Here is an 18,925-nt window from a genome sequence, read left to right on the forward strand (position 1 = left end):
TCACCTTCTCTTTACTTTTGATATTCTAGGCTACAAGGGAATGAATGGTTCATGTGCATGCATCACTAATTAGAGGTACATAGTTAATCAGATCAGGCTTTTCAATCAAATGTTTGGTTTTCCTGATTAAAAGTTTGTTTCCACTGCAATTTGGTGCATTGGTAGGTCCACATCTCAAGTTCATCAGCAACAAAAAAAATTGTTTTAGCTGTTCACCATCTTTTTCTTTGATATTCTAGTGGGTATAGCCTCTCGGAGGCTGATGCTGCTGCCATCGAGATAAAACCGGCGCTTGCACAGTACACCCACCACTGTTTAGGCCCCGTTGATAGCAGCAGCATCTCTCACAGAATCACTGTTGCATGTGATGTATTCTCTCTTGGTTTTTTTTTTTTTTGAAGTTGTGGTTTGTTGGAAGTAGTACTTTTTTGCCTAGTAATTGATGGAAAGACTGGTAGATGTCTTCATCAGTTTATGGGGTTGGCTTACGAACCATTGACAGGTGTGTGCAATCTTCTCTCGGCATGACTTAAAACTTATTTGTCTGTTGATCTTTGGTGTGCACGGTAGACTCCTCCATTGGCACACGGTGTGCAACATTGGAGTAAAGAATACATTTTACGGTGGAGCTTTGTTTTCTTAATGTTGTATGTCTCCAACACTGAGTCATTGGATCCGCAGGTGAGTACTGTCGAAAGTAGTGTTCTATTCTACCCAGGATGCATATTTTATTGCCCTTTTTAGGAGAAGACCTACCCTGTTCCGAAACGTGGTACACTTTGGATGGTAGAGATTGAGGACATCGAAGCTGTGGATGTTGGTGGTACGTGTTTCATGTTTGACATATGGTTTCATTGTTCGGCCTTTCAAATTTACCTATTAGTTTTACTAGAATATGAAAATGATGAAAATCATTCATTTGAATTTTTTGAGACGTTTTCCAGATGATTTATGATCTGTTTCTTTTTTTCACAAAGAAATTTCTTTTTATAACTGTGTTTGGTATAAAATTTATCGGATGGAGGGTTTTGAGCTCTTAATCTTGTTGATTGATTGTTTTTTTATGAATAAAATTTTGAATTCTCAATCCTATTACTTGCAAAATTTGATCTGCTACATCCTAAATAAATAGAGAACATCTCTTTATAGCTGATGAAATATTTATAAGTAGATTACTAATTCTAAAGAGACCAACATCTATCAGCAACCAAGCAGACCCGTATGGGTTATTTGTATTAGAGGACAACGACACCCACAACAAAGTTGGCAGGGGATGAAACCACCGAGAACGTTCGGGATCAGACTTCGCCAATTCCAGACGCGGAGGGCGACGACGAAACTGGGTGCGGACGCCCCACGTTTCAGTAGTCCCCACGTACATTTGGCAACCCCATAACTTTATCAGCCACCTCAATGCGTATACAGTTGACAGGGACGAGAGAGAGAGTGAGAGAGAGAGAGAGCCACGTGGGACGAGCCTTTGTCATCCGAGTCTTGTGGACCCACAAACTTTATCAGCCACTTCAATAAGTGTACAGTTAACATCGACGTGTACGTGATGATTAATCATCATACAGGTGAATTGCACGTGACGTGAACATGCGATGAACCGGTTGACTAGTTTCATTTACTGCCTAATTATACTAAGAATTTGAGCAAGTAATATATGGAGTTCTGATTATATTTAAACTATATAAATGAAGATTTATTTTTGTAAATATTGCATATATTTTAAAATTTTAATTAGAGAGGAAAATTATTTTATCTATTTTTTAGGATTTTATCATTGGATTACGAGAAAAGTATCCCAAATTTCTATAAACATAGGAAGAAGCAGAGTTTCGAGCTCGGATTTTGTTAACTCGAGAGAGCATTTCTTTTTCTGTATTTATGTTTTCGTAATCGATATAGATTATTGAATTTATACCTATTTTTGATTTTTATTATGTAATTATTAATCTCTGGCATCTAATTCTTGCTTTTGTAAGGTACGTTTACTGCGACGCCTCGACTAAAAGAGAGGCTTGAGCTCCTGCGACTCTCTCCCCGTCGGCATGTGTAGCAGATCACGAGCATCTCTCTCTCTCTCTCTCTCTCTCTCTCTCTCGTACCTGCTGCCAAACCGGAGTCACGAAACCCGTGGGCAAATCGCCACCACCGAAATCACCATCCTCTCTCTCCCTCTCCTCCTGCTACAGTCCACATTCTGTGATTAGATGCCGACGCGATTGACCTGGTAACATCAGACACATGTCGGATAGGAAGCCTCCCCTGTGGGCCTCCCTTGGCCGGTTGGTGCTGGTGGCGGAGCTGCCTCGCTCTCACTGTTTGCGGTCCCTCTGCTTGCAGACATCCAGGATAAGAACCCTCAAAACTCCACTCTTTTATTCTCTCTCTCTCTCTCTTTCATTCTGCAATAATTCGGTCTGCCCCACTGTTCACTCTTGTTTTCTAGTGTTCGCTTGTTTTGTTGCTGCTGTTGCTGATAAGAATGACGTGATTGCGGGTATTCGATTAAGATCGAGGATGCTTAGGATACGACGATCGATCGGCATCCAATCTAAAATATTTCCCAACCATGATAATGATCATCGCAAGCATCTGTGTCATCCACCCACCCACCTATCCAATCCATACTATCTCGTAGTATAAATGACGAGTAAAGATGGGAGTCGTATGGGTGGGTATCCTTACATCGAAGCATACAGCTCCATGTAAATTAATCCATCATCATTCAAACATGGATAAGTACTCGGATATACTTTATCCGACCCAATCCTGCCTACTAGCATGGCATGAAGCAGCTGCTTCCTTGCCCTGTTTTAGCGATACCACCCGGTGAATTAACCGACGCGGCAGGCTCCACCCACCTACCCGTGAGCGGAGAGCATTAAATAAGGATATATTCTTCAGGTGCGGTGTCCCGATCAAGATCCCAAGCATATCCCTTCCCGCTTCCCTCTCCATATCCGGTGATTTTGATCATCTGTTCTCTCCGCAGCACCAAACACAAAAAACACGCTCTCTCATTGATGGAACAAATGGGTCGCGCTATGTAACGCCCACCTCGCTCTTTTCGTGGGTAGCCATCGACCCTGATCGGTGACTCGGCTGCGACGGGCGAGCTCCCGACCGGAAGCGGAAGGGATAAGAAGAGACCGGGTTGGGGAAAGGACGCCAATAATTGAGCCACGGACGCGGGTATCTGACGTGGATCCGCGCTGGGTTCAACCCCTCTCTCATCGGAAACCAAACCCCCGGACACGGGTCCAATGAGCATCCGCCGCGTAGACCGTCGCGCTGTCCCCCTCATGTTCGCGGCGGCTCGTTCGCCCACGCCGTCGCCGTGGGCTCCACCTCCTCGTATTTAAGGGCGCCCCGTCGACGCCATCGCAGTGCCGAGTTGATCCCAGAGAAAGAGGGCAAAACGAGCTCGGCGAGGCAGCTGAGGGTTTCGATGGGCTTGGTGGAGGCGATGGATGGTCGGATGAGCCTGTCGGACACGGTGTTCAGCTTCTTGGAGGAAGGAGAAGGAGGAGGATCCGGCGCCGGTACCGGCGAGAGCCTGGACGGCAGCTGCCGCGGCGGCGGGGATGGCTTCGACAGCAGCGACGAGGGGACGAGCGACGGCGCCGTGGAGAACAAGGCTTTCTGGGAGTCACAGCAGCAGCTTTTACGAGTAAGTCGTTACGACATGGCGATTTACGTTGCAAAGATTTGATCTTTTATGTCCGAGTCCATGAAAACGAAGATGAAAAGGCCGGAATCTCTGTCCAAACTATTCGGTTTGAAGGGGAAATGCGTGTTTTAAGGCCTCTCATGCGAAACCTGAAAGTTCTTGTTTGAATCCGATGATCTAACCGAGCCTTCATTTCTCCTCCCCATGATGGATATAGGAAGCCCTTTCTCGGACCAGCTCCACGGAGGTGAAGCTACTGCAGCGCACAAACGACGCCGTAAACAAGATGCGGGCCGAGGGCGTCGTCTGTACTTGCTCGAGTAGCACGGCGAAGGAATGCCGGAACTGCGCACTAGTGTTCGTCGCGGAGCAGCTCCACCGTCTCGGATACAACAGCGCCTTGTGCAAGTCCAAATGGAGGAGGTCGCCGGACATCCCTTCAGGTACTCGTGGACGCTTCTCCTTTCGGTGCTCATGGTGTTCCACGAAATGGATCACCCGATACGATATCGACGTACAACCGCAGTGCGTGATGTTGCTCGGCGAAATGGTTACAGGGGAGCACCGGTACGTCGATGTGGTGATGGAAACGAAGAGCGGGAAGAAGGGCCCCGTCAGGCTGGTGATAGAGCTACGCTTCCGAGCTGAATTCGAGATGGCAAGAGGCAGCCAGGAGTACAACAGCCTGGTGAGCTGCCTCCCGGAGGTGTTCGTGGGCAAGCGGGAGAAGCTGCGCGGCGTCATCATGGTCATGTGCGCCGCCGCCAAGAAGTGCATGAAGGACAACAAGATGCACATGGCCCCGTGGAGGAAGCACAAGTACATGCAGTCCAAGTGGCTGGGGACGCCGGAGAGGACGGGCCCGGTCATGTCCTTCCCGGCCGCCGTTGTTGTTCCGGATCACCCACAGCCCAAGCTCAGGGCTTCCATGTTGACCTTCGACTTGCACCGCACCGCCGTGGAAGTCGTCTGAATCGGAGACTCGACACCGTTTCCGAGCTTGAAACCTCCACCTGGTCTTCAGTTTTGGCACACCTAATTAAGAGTGTAATGTCGCCTGTAAACTATCATCCTTGAATCATACGAGTATCGTAGAAAGGCTGCTCTCTCTCTCTCTTGCTTGCTAGTCATATACTAAAGCATGAGTCTTATAGTTCATATACTTAAACAAGCCATTTGAAAGGAAATGGTAGCAGCATATCCACAGGATAACAAGCATTCGGTAGCATCTCGTGAATGGGTGTAGACAACGACACTTCCATCAGATGGATGCTTAAGGGACTCTTACGGTCCCAACGCTGCCACACTCGTGTCTCTTCTCCCATGGCTTAGCAACTGATAAAAGAAACAGTGAAAACCCCCCGACAAGAGGAGTGAGGCAAGATTGGCCCCTCAATAGTTAATCTTGAATCATCCACAACAGCATCTCACCAATATGCTCTAATTTTGATGTTATATTTAAATTGATTGTATCAATCAATTCCATCTCTTTCTCCTTGGAAACACTGCCTTTTACTGTGTTAGTAGGTAGCCGGTGCAGAAGCTGGCATGTATTTGGATGAGATAGGCGTCCATGTTCATCCCATCGTGCCACTTACGTAGCTCTTAGACGTTGTGCTGGTCGACACATCGTATCACTTTGCTAAGTCAAAAACTCGATTACTTGGATAGTTTATTTTTGGATAATTTTACATAACTTATGTTTACAATATTAAAACAGCTACAAAGGCTAAACAAAAAAGTGACTGCTAAATATACTATAAATCCATTACTTATTGTGCAGAGAATATATAAAACATTATATCGAGCATCCTATTCATAGATTTGTTCGTGACTTTAAACTTCTAGAAGAAGTTTCGATGAATAATCATGATGCTTATTCTTAAATGATAGATTGATTCAGAATTAAAATATATAAAGAATATAAATAATAGTTAAATTATGTATATATTTAGTTCTTCAAAAGATATCTAGTTCATTTTTTATTATTTTAATTTTTAATTAAATTAAACTATGATAATTGATTTTTTTAACATGTTAATGTATTAAGTTATTTTATTTTTACAATAAAGCTTATTCAATTATTATTCTTATCTTCTATTATTTCTATCAATTCTGGTTAACGTAACTAATTACACCATCACTGATGTTGCTGGTGCAATTATTACGCACGCGGGTTGCTGATGCAAATATTACGCACGCGATTGCTGCCAGCGCTTGCATTGCCTATACGTATATGTGCGGACGTTGTTCGTCGCATGCACCGAGCCATGTCAAGCGACAAAGAAACCAACAGAGTAGCTCTCCTCCGCGTCTGCCATGGCTTGTAACGTAGCTGTTGGGAAGAAACTGCGGAATAATTCTTTTCCCTCTTTGTGTATCAAAATAGGTTCCTCATCAAAATACCAACTTAATATCAAAATGCTAAATCAATCAGCACAGCATAGACAATAGAATAACTAGATGATAACAGGTTTACAGTATGCTAAATCAATAATAATGATAACAGGTTTACAGTATGTCTTCTTTAGAATAACTAGAGGATCAGAATAACATCAAGATCATAGATCTTGGCTCAAGAATAGCATATCTTAATCACATATGATGGATCTCCTCAAAAGAGAATTCTAGGTCTCACGAAGTGGATATCGTAGGAAATTACCTTAGAGAGGGTAAACTGCAGATCAACACCGTTAGGATTGTAGAGTTTGCTGCAAGGATTCTCCACATAAAATTTGGGCTGAAACTGACAACGTTTGGCCACCGATCGTCAAGCAGAAAAACTCAGAAACCTTACTTTCTCTCTCTATTTCTCTCTCTTTTTTCTCATCACGCCGTCGCACGCACGCTGCAATCAGATCTTACTCTCCTCACCTTCTCTCTCTTTTTTTTTTATTTCTTTGATTTGTTGATTTGGGCTCAATAGGCCCAATTCTCTCCCTCTAGCTCATATGGTGGGTTGTACCAAGCTCGATCTTCGTCTACATGCTTCAAGCTTCTCCTTAGGCAAAGACTTTGTCAACATATCTGAACCATTATCATTGGTATGCACCTTTTCCAACTGTAATTCTTTCATCTCAAGCACATCACGAATCCAGTGATATCTCACATCAATATGCTTGGATCTAGAATGGTATGTTGAATTCTTGGAGAGGTGAATAGCTTTCTGACTGTCATAGTAAATAGTATATCCTTCATGTTTCAAGCCCAATTCCTATAGAAACTTTTTCATCCATAAAGCTTCCTTGTAGGCTTTAGTAACTACTATGTATTCTGCTTCTGTGGTTGATAGAGCAACACACTTCTGTAACTTAGACTGCCAAAAGACTGCTCCTCCTGCAAATGTCATCAAGAATCCCGAAGTGAACTTTCTGGAATCAGTATCACCTGCCATGTCTGCATCTGTGTACCCTTCTAACACAGGTTCATCATCACCAAAACATAAACACAACCTGGAAGTACCTCTTAGATATCTTAATATCCATTTCACTACTGCCCAATGTTCCTTTCCAGGATTTGAGAGAAATCGACTAACAACTCCAACTGCATGAGCTATATCTGGCCTAATACAAACCATAGCATACATCAAACTGCCTACTGTAGATGAGTAAGGCACTCTGGATATTTCTTCTTTTTCTTTCTCACTTGTAGGACATTGTTTAGAACTCAGCTTGAAATGACCTGCAAGTGGAGAACAAACTGCTTTGGCTTTACTCATGTTGAATCTTTCAAAAACATTTTCAATGTAAGTCTCCTGAGATAGCCAAATCTTCATTTTCTTCCTATCACGAAGAATCTTCATGCCAAGTATTTGTCTCACCGATCCTAAGTCTTTCATGGCAAAAGACTTACTTAGCTCTCTTTTAAGCTTTTCAATTTTTCCAACATCATGGGCAACAATCAACATATCATCAACATATAGCAGTAAAATAATAAAATCATCATTTGAAAATTTCTTCATAAACACACAATGATCAGATGTGGTTCTATCATACCCTTGACTCATCATAAAGGAATCAAACTTCTTGTACCACTGTCTAGGTGCCTGTTTGAGTCCATATAAGCTTTTCCTAAGCTTACATACAATATTTTCTTTTCCCTTGACTTTGAAACCTTCTGGTTGCTCCATGTAAATTTCTTCTTCTAAGTCACCATGAAGAAATGCTGTTTTTACATCAAGTTGCTCAACTTCTAAATTCAAGCGGGTAGCCAAACCAAGAACGACTCGGATAGAGGACATTTTCACAATCGGAGAAAATATTTCTTCAAAGTCAATACATTTCTTCTGACTGAATCCTTTCACAACTAGTCGTGCCTTGTATCTTTGTTGTGAGCTATTATTTTCGGTCTTCAATTTATAAACCCACTTATTCTTGAGAGCTTTCTTCTCTTTCGGCAGCTTTACCAAGTCATAGGTGTGGTTCTCAAGCAAGGATCTCATCTCTTCTTGCATGGCTTTAACTCACTCACTCTTATTCTTATGTAGAATAGCTTCTTGGTAAGTTTCTGGCTCTCCCCCGTCAGTAAGCATAACATACTCATGTGGAGGATATCTGGTAGAGGGTTGTCGCTCTCTAGTGGATCTTCTCAATGGAATCTCAACTGGTGGTGGAGGTGCTTGTTCAGTTGGTTCAGCATCATCAACTGTAGGTGTATCATCACTAGTATTCTCACCACAATCTTCTTGTTCATCTCCCCCATAATCATCATGAACTACAGGTGAAGGAACTGGACCCAAACTCCAAGGAATATAAATAGAGGTTTCTGGCTTCTCAACATTATCACCATCATCAAACAATCGGTCTTCAAGAAACACAACATCTCTGCTTCTAATAATCTTCTTGTTCACTGGATCCCATAATCTGTACCCAAACTCTTCATGACCATATCCCAAGAAGATACATGCTTTTGCCTTATTATCAAGCTTGGACCTCTCATCTTTGGGAATATGAACAAATGCTTTACACCCAAAGACTCTCAAATGATTATAAGATATATCTTTTCCTCTCCATACTCTCTCTGGAACATCACCTTGCAGAGGAACTAATGGAGAAAGATTTATCAAGTCAACTGTAGTTCTCATAGCCTCCCCCCAGAATGACTTTGGTAACTTGGCGTGGGAAAGCATACACCTAATCCTTTCTTCAATGGTTCTGTTCATCCTTTCTGCCACACCGTTCTGCTGAGGAGTTTTAGGAACTGTTTTCTCAAGCCTGATACCATGGAACCTGCAATAATTCTCAAAAGGACCCCTGTACTCGCCACCATTATCTGATCGAACACACTTTAGCTTTCTACCAGTTTCTCTTTCAACATTGACATGAAACTCCTTGAAAGCATCGAGTACCTGGTCTTTAGATTTCAAAGCAAAAGCTCACACTCTTCTAGAATGGTCATCAATAAAAGTAACAAAATAAAGAGCACCTCCAAGAGTTCTAGTTTGCATAGTACAAACATCAGTATGAACTAAATCAATAACATCATATCTTCTAGATGATGGATATGTCTGAAATGCAACTCTATGTGTTTTTCCAACTAAGCAATGATCACAAGATTTAAGAGATGTACCTTGCAACTCTGGTAAGAACTGCTTTCTAGCAAGAGTTTGAAGTCCCTTATCGCTGATATGTCCAAGCCTCTTATGCCAAAGATCTATACTTTCACCTTTTCGAATTACATTAATCTCTCCTTTGTGTAGCTTAGCTTCCATGACATAAAAAGAGTTAATCTTCTTTCCTTTTGCCACAATTAGAGAACCTTTAGTGAGTTTCCATTTACTTTCACAAAAATAATGTGCAAAGCCCTCATCATCAAGTCTACCTGTAGATATCAAGTTAAGACGAATATCTGGAATATGCCTTACATCTTTGAGTATTAATTTTCTCCCAATACTGGTCTCCAAGCAAATATCTCCAATACCCACAATCTTAGATGTACCATTGTTTCCCATTCTAACATTACCAAAATCACCAACAGTGTAAGATCTAAAGAAATCACTATGAGAAGTAACATGAAATGAAGCACCAGAGTCAATTACCCAGTTACTGTCCTGAGCTACAAGACTGACACAACCTTCATCACAAACAATAGTGATATTACCTTCAGCAGCAACTGTATTGGTCTCTTTTTCATTTTTCTTCATTTTATTCTGTTCTCGCTTCCAAAACCTACACTCTTTCTTCATGTGACCTGGCTTATTTCAGTGAAAACATTTGATATCTCTTCTAGACTTGGATCTTCCTCTATAACCATATGGATTTCTGCTATGACTTCTTCCACGTCTTTCTTGTTTTTCAGTAACAAATGCACCAAAAGAAGATTCACCATGTTCTTTCCTTCTTGCATCTTCATTTAGCAAACTGTCTTTAACCGTATCTATGGTTAGAGTCCCCTCTGGCATGGAGTTACAAATAGTCACCACATACGTTTCTCAACTTTCTGGTAAAGAGCTGAGAAGTAATAATCCCTGCATCTCATCATCTATATTCATTTTCATAGCAACCAACTTGTTTGCAAGACTCTCAAATAGGCTTATGTGCTCAACAATGTTGCCACCATCTTTATATTTCAAATTTACAAGCCTTATGAGGAGAGAAATTCTATTTCCTACTGTCTTTTTCGCAAAGAGATTTTTTAACCTTTGCCGAACAACATCAGCTCTGATTTCATCTGAAATATGCTCATGCAAGTTTATATCCATCCATCTTCTAATATAGGCAATAGCTTTTCTATGTTGAACTTCCCATTCTTCATCGTCCATAGTAGAAGGTTTATCTTTAACCTTGATAGGCTTATATAAATCTTTGCAATAGAGCAAATCTTCCATCAGACGCCTCCAAGTGGAATAATTTGATGAGTTCAATTTAATCATACCATCTGACTCCATTTCAATCACACAAGAAAACTAGCACCAAACAACCTGATGCTCTGATACCACTTGTTGGGAAGAAACCTGTTAATGCGGAATAATTCTTTTCCCTCTTTATGTATCAAAATATGTTCCTCATCAAAATACCAACTTGATATCAAAATGCTAAATCAATCAGCACAGCATAGACAATAGAGCAATAAATCAATCACACAGTGAGACCAAATATTTTTAACGTGAAAAACCCAATGTGGGAAAAACCACGGGACCGCAGTCCACCTCAAACTTTCACTATCAATAATAATGATAACAGGTTTACAATATGTCTTCTCTAGAATAACTAGAGGATCAAAATAACATCAAGATCATAGATCTTGGCTCAAGAATATCAAGATCATAGATCTTGGCTCAAGAATAGTATATCTTCATCACGTAGGATGGATCTCCTAGGATGGATCTCCTCAAAAGAGAATTCTAGATTTCACGGAGTGGATATCATAGAAAAGTACCTTAGAGAGGATAAACTGCAGATCAACACCGTTAGGATTGTAGAGTTTGCTGTAAAAATTCTCCACATAAAATTTGGGCTGAAACTGACAACGTTTGACCACCGATCGTTAAACAGAAAAACTCAGAAACCTTACTTTCTCTCTCCTCTTTTTTCTCATCACGCCGTCGCACGCACGCTGCAATCAGATCTTACTCTCCTCACCTGACCGAGAAGAACAGCGGCGTCGGCGATGAGCCGGTGAGCCTGACCGCCCAGTGCTTGAACAGTTCGGCGCTGTCTCTGGGCATTCTGGCAGTTTTCGAGTCCGAGGTCCCCATCGACGACTCGCCCACCAAGTCCATTTTGCAGAACGAGATCCCCATCGACGACTCGCCCACCAAGTCCATTTTGCAGAACGAGATCCCTATCGACGACTCGCCCACCAAGTCCATTTTGCAGAACGAGATCCCTATCGACGACTCGCCCACCAAGTCCATTTTGCAGAACGAGATCCCTATCGACGACTCACCCACCATGTCCATGTTGCAGAACGCGTCTTCTCTTACCCATCCATCCACGCTTCTCGTCCATCCGGGTTCTCTCTCTCTCTCTCTCTCTCTCTCTCTCTCTCTCTCACGCACACACACAAAAATATACATTGTCATGTCAAGGACGACTACCGCGCCCGGCAATGGAAGACGGTTCCCGTGGAGCTGGAGGACCACGTAAACGTCCCCGTCTTCCCCACGGGCTTAGAAACGTACCACGAATGCGTGCAGGATTACCTTGCCCAGATCGTGTGGGACGAGTTCCCACGGAGCCGGCCGCTGTGGGAGCTCCACATCATGAAGTACCCAACCAACTCAGTTTTTTTCGCAAAGCAAGGCAGGCCATCAAGGCAAAGAGAAGCTCTCCGAAAACGAGGTGGCGTAGGGGTAGAGTAGCTAGCTTCGTTAACTGCCAGAAACATCGATCCAAATTAATAGCGTCACTCCAAAGCAGGAATTCGGATCCACTGCTGTATACTTATCCTCAGACTTGGCGTTGTCTGATTTAGAAGACCATTTATTTGTCTTCTCATAGGTCTGTGTGGAAAACGAGAACGGACGACGACGCATCGATGACTGATGAGCAATTAATTCAAAGGAAGCAGCCCAATATTTCTTTTTTGTGGGCCCGACTCTTCAGTCGAGGCTGTTTATTTTGTCCGTCTTCTTCATCTTGTTCGTGGAAGAGGTGTCGATGCCGGGTAACGACACAGGATACGAGTCATGAGAAGAATGCGACATGACTATTAGTATAATTAAGCTTCCTGCTGTACAACGAGCCGCGATAAGTTGCGAATTAAGATCTCACGTCTGGATGTGCTCTACGTTCACAACTTGTCCCACGAGTCGCGGAAAGAGTTAGTCTTACGCCCCCGAGTCAAATGGGACGACGAACGTCGCAATTCAAATGACCCGATTCACCCTCGCAAAACTCAACACGACTGATGACGCGAAACTTACATGAGAAGTATAATTGCTAAACACCAACATGAATCATTCACAATAAACTTCACCGTTCATGTCCTCCTTTATTCGTATACGAGACCCGAACAATAGTATCCGTATCCTCATCGTCGGTACACGACACCTCCCGCTGTGCTTTCAACACCCTACAAAGAACACATAACGGAGATACGACATCCACAAGAATGTGCCAAACTCCATGAACATGAGCAATATGGTGAATCAATCCATGGAATTAGTGGAGAAAGGCACCGCCAAGGATCATGGCAATCAGTCCAAGGGTGATACTTGATGCACTCACGATAGAGGAGGAGGAGGGGCTTGGAGGAGACACAGATTGCGACGGAGATGACTCTGGACCAGATGGGGTTCCACTAGGGGAGCTGGGGGGAGGAGGAGGAGAACCTGAATTGGGTGGCTCTGCTGTTGGAGTAGGAGCGGTGGCTGGAGTTAAAGTGGAAGAAGAAGGGGATGGTGAACGAGCAGGTGATGGAGAAGGAGACTGGGAGATGGATGCCGGAGATGGGGCAGAGGCAGGAGAACCTGAATTGGGCGGCTCTGCTGTTGGAGTAGGAGCGGTGGCTGGAGTTAAAGTGAAAGAAGAAGGGGATGGTGAACGAGCAGGTGATGGAGAAGGAGACTGGGAGATTGATGCCGGAGATGGGGCAGAGGGAGAAGGAGAAGGCGGAGCAGAGGAAGAAGGAGATGGCGGAAGAGGAGGAGACGAGGCAGGAGAAGACGTGGGGGGCTCGGAGGGAGCTAATGGTGACGGTGAGACAGCAGCCGGTGGAGGGGACGGCGGCGATGGGCTTGGTTTCCCCCCGTTCCTAACAGCCAACACCACCACCACCAGCTTCTGGCCCTTCCGGCAGTTGTCCGGGACGCCGCTGATGAAGAAGAACGGTCCCGACCGGTCGAGATTGAACATCGAATCGCCTCCCTCCAACTTCTGGATCGGATTACTCACGTTGCATGCGTCGTAGTCCTGCTTCGTCACCACCAAAACAGAGTCCGTCCCGTTTTTGTATCTAAACACTGTACAAAGGAATCCATCAGTGTATCCGAAACATGGGAACAACAAGCAGCACCGAAGAACCAAATCTTGAATACATACCGAGTGTGTCATTAACCTGGAACCTGTTCCTCCCAGCCCAGTTGTCGTAGCTCTCCGAAGGATTCGACACCCAACCATCTCTCCCGCCGACGTAGAAAACATAAGCCCCGGAAGAAGTCACCAACCCCAGCAAAACCCCTACAAAGACAAGAGAACTGAGCCAACTTTTAGAGATCTCCATCGTTCTCTACAATTCCAGCGGAAGATCGCAGAACGGAGCGATAGGCAAGTCAATGGAGAAGACTCAAACTGCTTGGCTGGGTATAAATAGATTGCACGCAGGTTCACGCATGCCGCGGTGTGGTGACGTGACGGTAAGTTGGCTGCTTCCGAATTACTCTTTTTGCTGGGAGGTATGTTTCGCTTTGGCAAGGATGGATCGGGACGACTCACTGTGGATCGCACCAGAGCCGTGCATCGTGTTCGTGAGGAAATGAACGTCCGAAGACTGCATACATTTCAGCCGCAACGTGTTCGTGAGGAAACGATGCGACGGCCGGCGTGCGAGACACGGATTTCATGCCGTCATCCCGTGTTCACGACGCGTACACCTGTGAAGTTCTTGGACATGATCACGATCGTATTTCGCCGTTGACCGACTTGCGGCTCGTGGGAACTCCATTGGCTACGTTGGGGCACACAGCGGTTGGATTCATATCAGAGGGTGGAGATGTAGGACAAGTGCCATTTTGTTTTATGTGTCGGTGGGCTCCAACGTTGCCGATCAACCACATAAATGAGGTCTGACCGGATTATGACACGTCTCGAGTCCATTAAATGTCGGCCGCAAGCCCGTGGAGAACATTGCCCTTGCCAACCAACGCCACGATCACGATGACGAGACGCCCAGCATCGTTGACCACGCAACGATGATGATCTTTTATAATATTATTATTATACTAACAATTCAACAATGAGTTGTTACTATGTGATATCAATGTCACTTAAAGATACATAAAGAGCAAATTTTATAGAGTTTTTAGATTTTTCTCAACAAATATCCCCATTTTCAGAATTTTACCTTCTTTATCTAATACCCCATTTGATCACCTATCTTGTTTTCTTTTTCCTCCTTTCTGATGGATCTATTCAATCCCATTACAGTATTTTTGCACTATGTTACAATATATTTTCAGTAATATAAAAATTATTATAATAAAAATACTTTTTTTACTGCTTTACAATATTTTCATGGTATTGCTGAAAATATTATGGTATAAAAACACTATGATATAGTATTTTTATTATTCGATAATACTGAAAAAGTTATAACATAAGGTAAAAATATTATAATTGAACTGATTCATCCTATTGACCGACCGATAGGAAAAGGGATAATGGTTTATTGTCAAATTAAGCATATTCCAGGTATTAAAAAATATAATAATAAAAATTGAGAAATGAGATTATATATATATATATAAGTAAGTTTGTGTTGGTCAGTGTTATATAATAAATAAATAATTCTTTGATAAGATCATTGTTGAAAGGTGTTGTCATCGAATCCCTGCTTCGTCAAGTAGACAAAAAGAAAAATAAATCAGCTACACTAAAGTCATTGTCTTTCTTATTGGTACACATACACACCCACCACCCAGAAATACTTTGAACCCCTGGAAAAGAACAATGAAGAGAAATACAACATCCACAAGAATGCCTCAAACACAATCACCATCAGCAATAAGTACGTCAAGTAACAAAAACTTATTAATCATCCATCATCATCATCAACCCGTGGTATTAGTAGACAAAGGCGCCACCCAGGATCATGGCCGCTAGTCCAAGCGTGATCGTTGATAAGCCTGCGAGAGAGGAGGAGTGGCTCGGGTGAGACGGGATCGGCGACGGCGACGGCGTTGTCTGTGTACCAGTTCCACTAGAGGAGTTGGAAGAGAGAGATGGTGGAGGAGCAGGAGGGGAGGTGGGGCGCTCGGAAGGAGGAAGCGGTGACGGAGGGATAGCTGGTGGAGGGGCCGGCGGCGACGGGGCTGGTTTCACGTTTCTGACGGCCAACACCACCACCTGCAGCTTCTGGCCCTTCTGGCAGTTGCCCGGCGTGCCGCTGATGAAGAAGAACGGCCCCGACCGATCCAACTTGAACTCCGAATCGCCTCCCTCCAACTTCTGGATCGGATTGCCCCCGTTGCATGCGTCGTAGTCCTGCTTCGTCACCACCAGAACCGAGTCCGCATCCTTCCTGTATCTAAACACTGCACATAGGCATCCATCCAAGTATAGCAGATTACAGCAGAGTAAGGCGCAGAGTAGATTGGTATCTATGCATACCGAGCTTGTCATTGACCAGGAACCTGTTCCTCCCAGCCCAGCCGTCGTAACTTTCCGAAGGATTGGGCACCCAACCATCTCTCCCACCGACGTCGTAAACAGAAGCCTCGGAAGACGTCACCAACCCCATTATGACCCCTGCAAGAAGAAGAGAACCGAGCAAGATTTTGGAGACCGCCGCCATCATTCTCTGCAACTCCAGCCGAAGAACACAGAGTGATGCACGAGGCAAGTCAAGAACGAAGACTCGAGGATTCGGTTGGGTATAAATAGATCGCATGCAGGTTGACGTACGTCGCTGCGTGGTGGCATTAGGGTTAGTTGGCTGCTTCCAAACGGCTCTTCTCGCTGCCGAGTTGTGTTCTCGCTGTCACGACCCCGTTTCGCTTTACCGAGAATAGATTGGAGCGTCGACTTTATAGAAGGGTGCGATCATTGCATGGCTGTGATGGAAAGAGAGACGTGGATGGCTTTGAACGTTAGTTGTTCATCTGGCGTTAGGGTTTTACGACGATAGGAACAGTGTTGGCACGTAAGTTCGTGAACATGATCATGATGGTGATCGGACGGATGGTATCGTACTGTTTGGCCCGTTGCATGGCTCCTAGGAACTCCCATTTATTACGTCGGGACACTCGATCCGATGGCTATTGGCTTCGTATCGGAAGGTCAAGGTGCATGAGGAGTTCCATCTTGTAAGATTTGTTGGTGAAGCCAGGGAGGGTTTCCATCTACCACATAAATGTGCTATGACCGGTTGTTTTAAATGTTGCACAGTCATGTCACCCACATGTTTGTCAGGAGGTCGTGTCCCCAGGCCCATGAACACATATGATCATATTTTTCCTCCTTCTAATGAATTGTAATTTACCTTCCCGGAATAATTAAGATGCTCATGGCATGCAGCAGTCTTTGTTTTCTGCATACGTAGTCTAAATAACTCATAAGATTATGGTAAATCCAAAGCTAGCACACTGTATCTGCTTCGGCTGACCACGGGAAGACAGGTAGCAGAACCCATGAGACGAACAACGTGTGGACCAGCCGCGACCCAAGTGGCAACTTGATTCGCTGCACAACTTGTGCAAGTGATCGTCACTGCGCAAAGGACATGCATGCATGCATGCATGCATCGTGGACGACGGCTGTGATTCTGCAGCGAGGCCTGTCCTGGATCGGCATCGATGACTGTGTGGGTCGCAAATATAATACTGGAAACTTCGGCCGGCACGATTTGTAACTTCAACAGCTGTGTCGTTTCTGATCGAAGAATTAGTACAGCCAAGTGAAAAATATGAAGAATTAGTACGTGTTGAAGGCTTGTCTTCTTATAATGTAAGTATAATAATTACATCACAATAATTTCAAAAATATCGTTCATATTTAAAGAAAAAATATCATGACAGAAAATATAAAATCGATTAACATCATTTGTCATGCTAATGCCAGGTCAATCCCCTCCTATGCATGTGTAGAAGAGTTCAAAAAGTAGTTCGGGTCGATTACAAACTATCTCCAAGAATATTTGTAGGAATATTCTCAAAAGTCCAGAAAGATCGACTATGAATTACCTCCTTACAGAATATTCATAGGAATATTCTTAGAAGTTTAGATGGCAACTTTAGTCTGTAATGAACTACTTTCCTAATAGAATATTCGTAAGAATATTCTTGAAAGTCCAAATGTAGCTTTGGTCGAGTACGAGCTGACTCCCTTATAAAATATTCATAAGAATATTTCAAGAACTCCAAGGGATAGCTCGGATCGATTACAAACCCTTATAAAATATTCGTAGGAATATTTCAAGAAGTCTAAGGAATAACTGAGGTCGATTACGAACTGCCTTCTCCATAGATACTTAATAGGATATTCCATCTCATCAAGGTCAATATAAAAATGTACCCCTAGCTTTAGATTAAAAAATAAGGGACCTTGATACTAACTTAAGCGTCGAAGGGATCGGCTCGGGAAGCTACCCTCGACCTCGATCTTTATGTAAGTAATGAGTTTAGAGAGGTCACACTCTATTCCGGATGATTCCTCACTTATGGATCAAGGTCATGTTGTGCTGACAAAGATGTTAATGATATTTTTTTTTATAATATTTTAGTGTTAGAAGAAGGGCTAAATGTTGTAGGAGCATCCATAGGCTGACCTTGTCCATGAACATTCGGTAAGGAACTACTTTCGACTCACAACAATTTACTTAAACAACATAGATTCCCCTCATATATACGTCCACCTCGCCACAAGTACCAATGTAGTACTAACATTCGTTCAATGGCCCTAGACCCTCATATTTACAAGTGTCATCAAACAATCGACTTATTCCTGTTGAGGCATTCTTGAATCTAACCTAATAAATGCATGCATTTGTCAACATAATATAGGTTATTACCCCGCTCCTACCTCGGTAAGACCAGTGGGTGATGCTACTGTTGGAAAACTATATAGAGCATCAAATGCGTAGCGGAAAAATAAAATAAAGTTTCTCAAAAGAATCATATCAGATCGTCGTGCGAAGATCAGGAGCGAAAAACTCGTAAAACCAAAAACTACGTAACATGTGTGAGACATTCTTACCTATGGGAGATCGTATATCCCTAATCTGTAGATCTTTATCCATGGATGAAAGAGCTCTCAAAAACTCTTTTCTAGCGATGATACACACGATGAATGAAATGACAACACACTTCCTCTCGTGATACTTTCTTTCCTCGCCTTTATGCACCACCATAAAGCATCAAAAACAAGAATGAGCCACCCTTTTTGTTGTTTTTAGAGGAAAGGGAGAGAATAGAATAGGAGGTAAGCAGCTAAAGGAGTCAAGCCTATGACCCTTTGGCCCTTCTCCTATTTATAGAAAGTCGTTTCAACTTAACCAGAATAGGTCATACTCTATTGGGTATTAGATCTTCATCAAATTACCCTCTCGTATTGAACACTGGATCTTTATATAATTATCCATAGCTTAAGA

General features: G+C 43.4%; 3 protein-coding genes across 4 annotated transcripts; 1 reads left to right on the top strand and 2 right to left on the bottom strand.

The window, feature by feature from the left end:
- The first annotated feature begins 3,386 nt into the window (after window positions 1–3,386).
- LOC135632948 (uncharacterized) lies at window positions 3,387–4,777 on the top strand. Of its 2 annotated transcripts, XM_065141869.1 has the most exons (3): window positions 3,390–3,679; window positions 3,897–4,122; window positions 4,237–4,777. In XM_065141869.1, exons 1-3 carry the CDS (start codon window positions 3,458–3,460, stop codon window positions 4,650–4,652), a joined length of 864 nt encoding a protein of 287 aa, XP_064997941.1. In that variant the 5' UTR covers window positions 3,390–3,457; the 3' UTR covers window positions 4,653–4,777. The 2 variants fall into 2 exon arrangements, with proteins under 2 accessions (XP_064997940.1, XP_064997941.1); XM_065141868.1 differs by having other exon boundaries at window positions 3,387–3,679; window positions 3,897–4,777.
- A 7,804-nt stretch (window positions 4,778–12,581) lies between these two features.
- On the bottom strand, window positions 12,582–14,003 carry LOC135632352 (early nodulin-like protein 3). The gene is made up of 2 exons (XM_065140857.1): window positions 13,663–14,003; window positions 12,582–13,583 (listed from the first exon to the last, which is right to left on the bottom strand). Exons 1-2 carry the CDS (start codon window positions 13,841–13,843, stop codon window positions 12,784–12,786), a joined length of 981 nt encoding a protein of 326 aa, XP_064996929.1. The 5' UTR covers window positions 13,844–14,003; the 3' UTR covers window positions 12,582–12,783.
- A 1,204-nt stretch (window positions 14,004–15,207) lies between these two features.
- LOC135632239 (early nodulin-like protein 2) lies at window positions 15,208–16,194 on the bottom strand. The gene is made up of 2 exons (XM_065140643.1): window positions 15,949–16,194; window positions 15,208–15,872 (listed from the first exon to the last, which is right to left on the bottom strand). The coding sequence occupies exons 1-2, from the start codon at window positions 16,133–16,135 to the stop codon at window positions 15,403–15,405; spliced, it is 657 nt and encodes a 218-aa protein (XP_064996715.1). The 5' UTR covers window positions 16,136–16,194; the 3' UTR covers window positions 15,208–15,402.
- Between the last annotated feature and the right edge of the window lie 2,731 nt (window positions 16,195–18,925).

This window comes from Musa acuminata, chromosome BXJ3-3, assembly GCF_036884655.1.
Source record: "Musa acuminata AAA Group cultivar baxijiao chromosome BXJ3-3, Cavendish_Baxijiao_AAA, whole genome shotgun sequence".
NCBI lineage: Eukaryota > Viridiplantae > Streptophyta > Magnoliopsida > Zingiberales > Musaceae > Musa > Musa acuminata.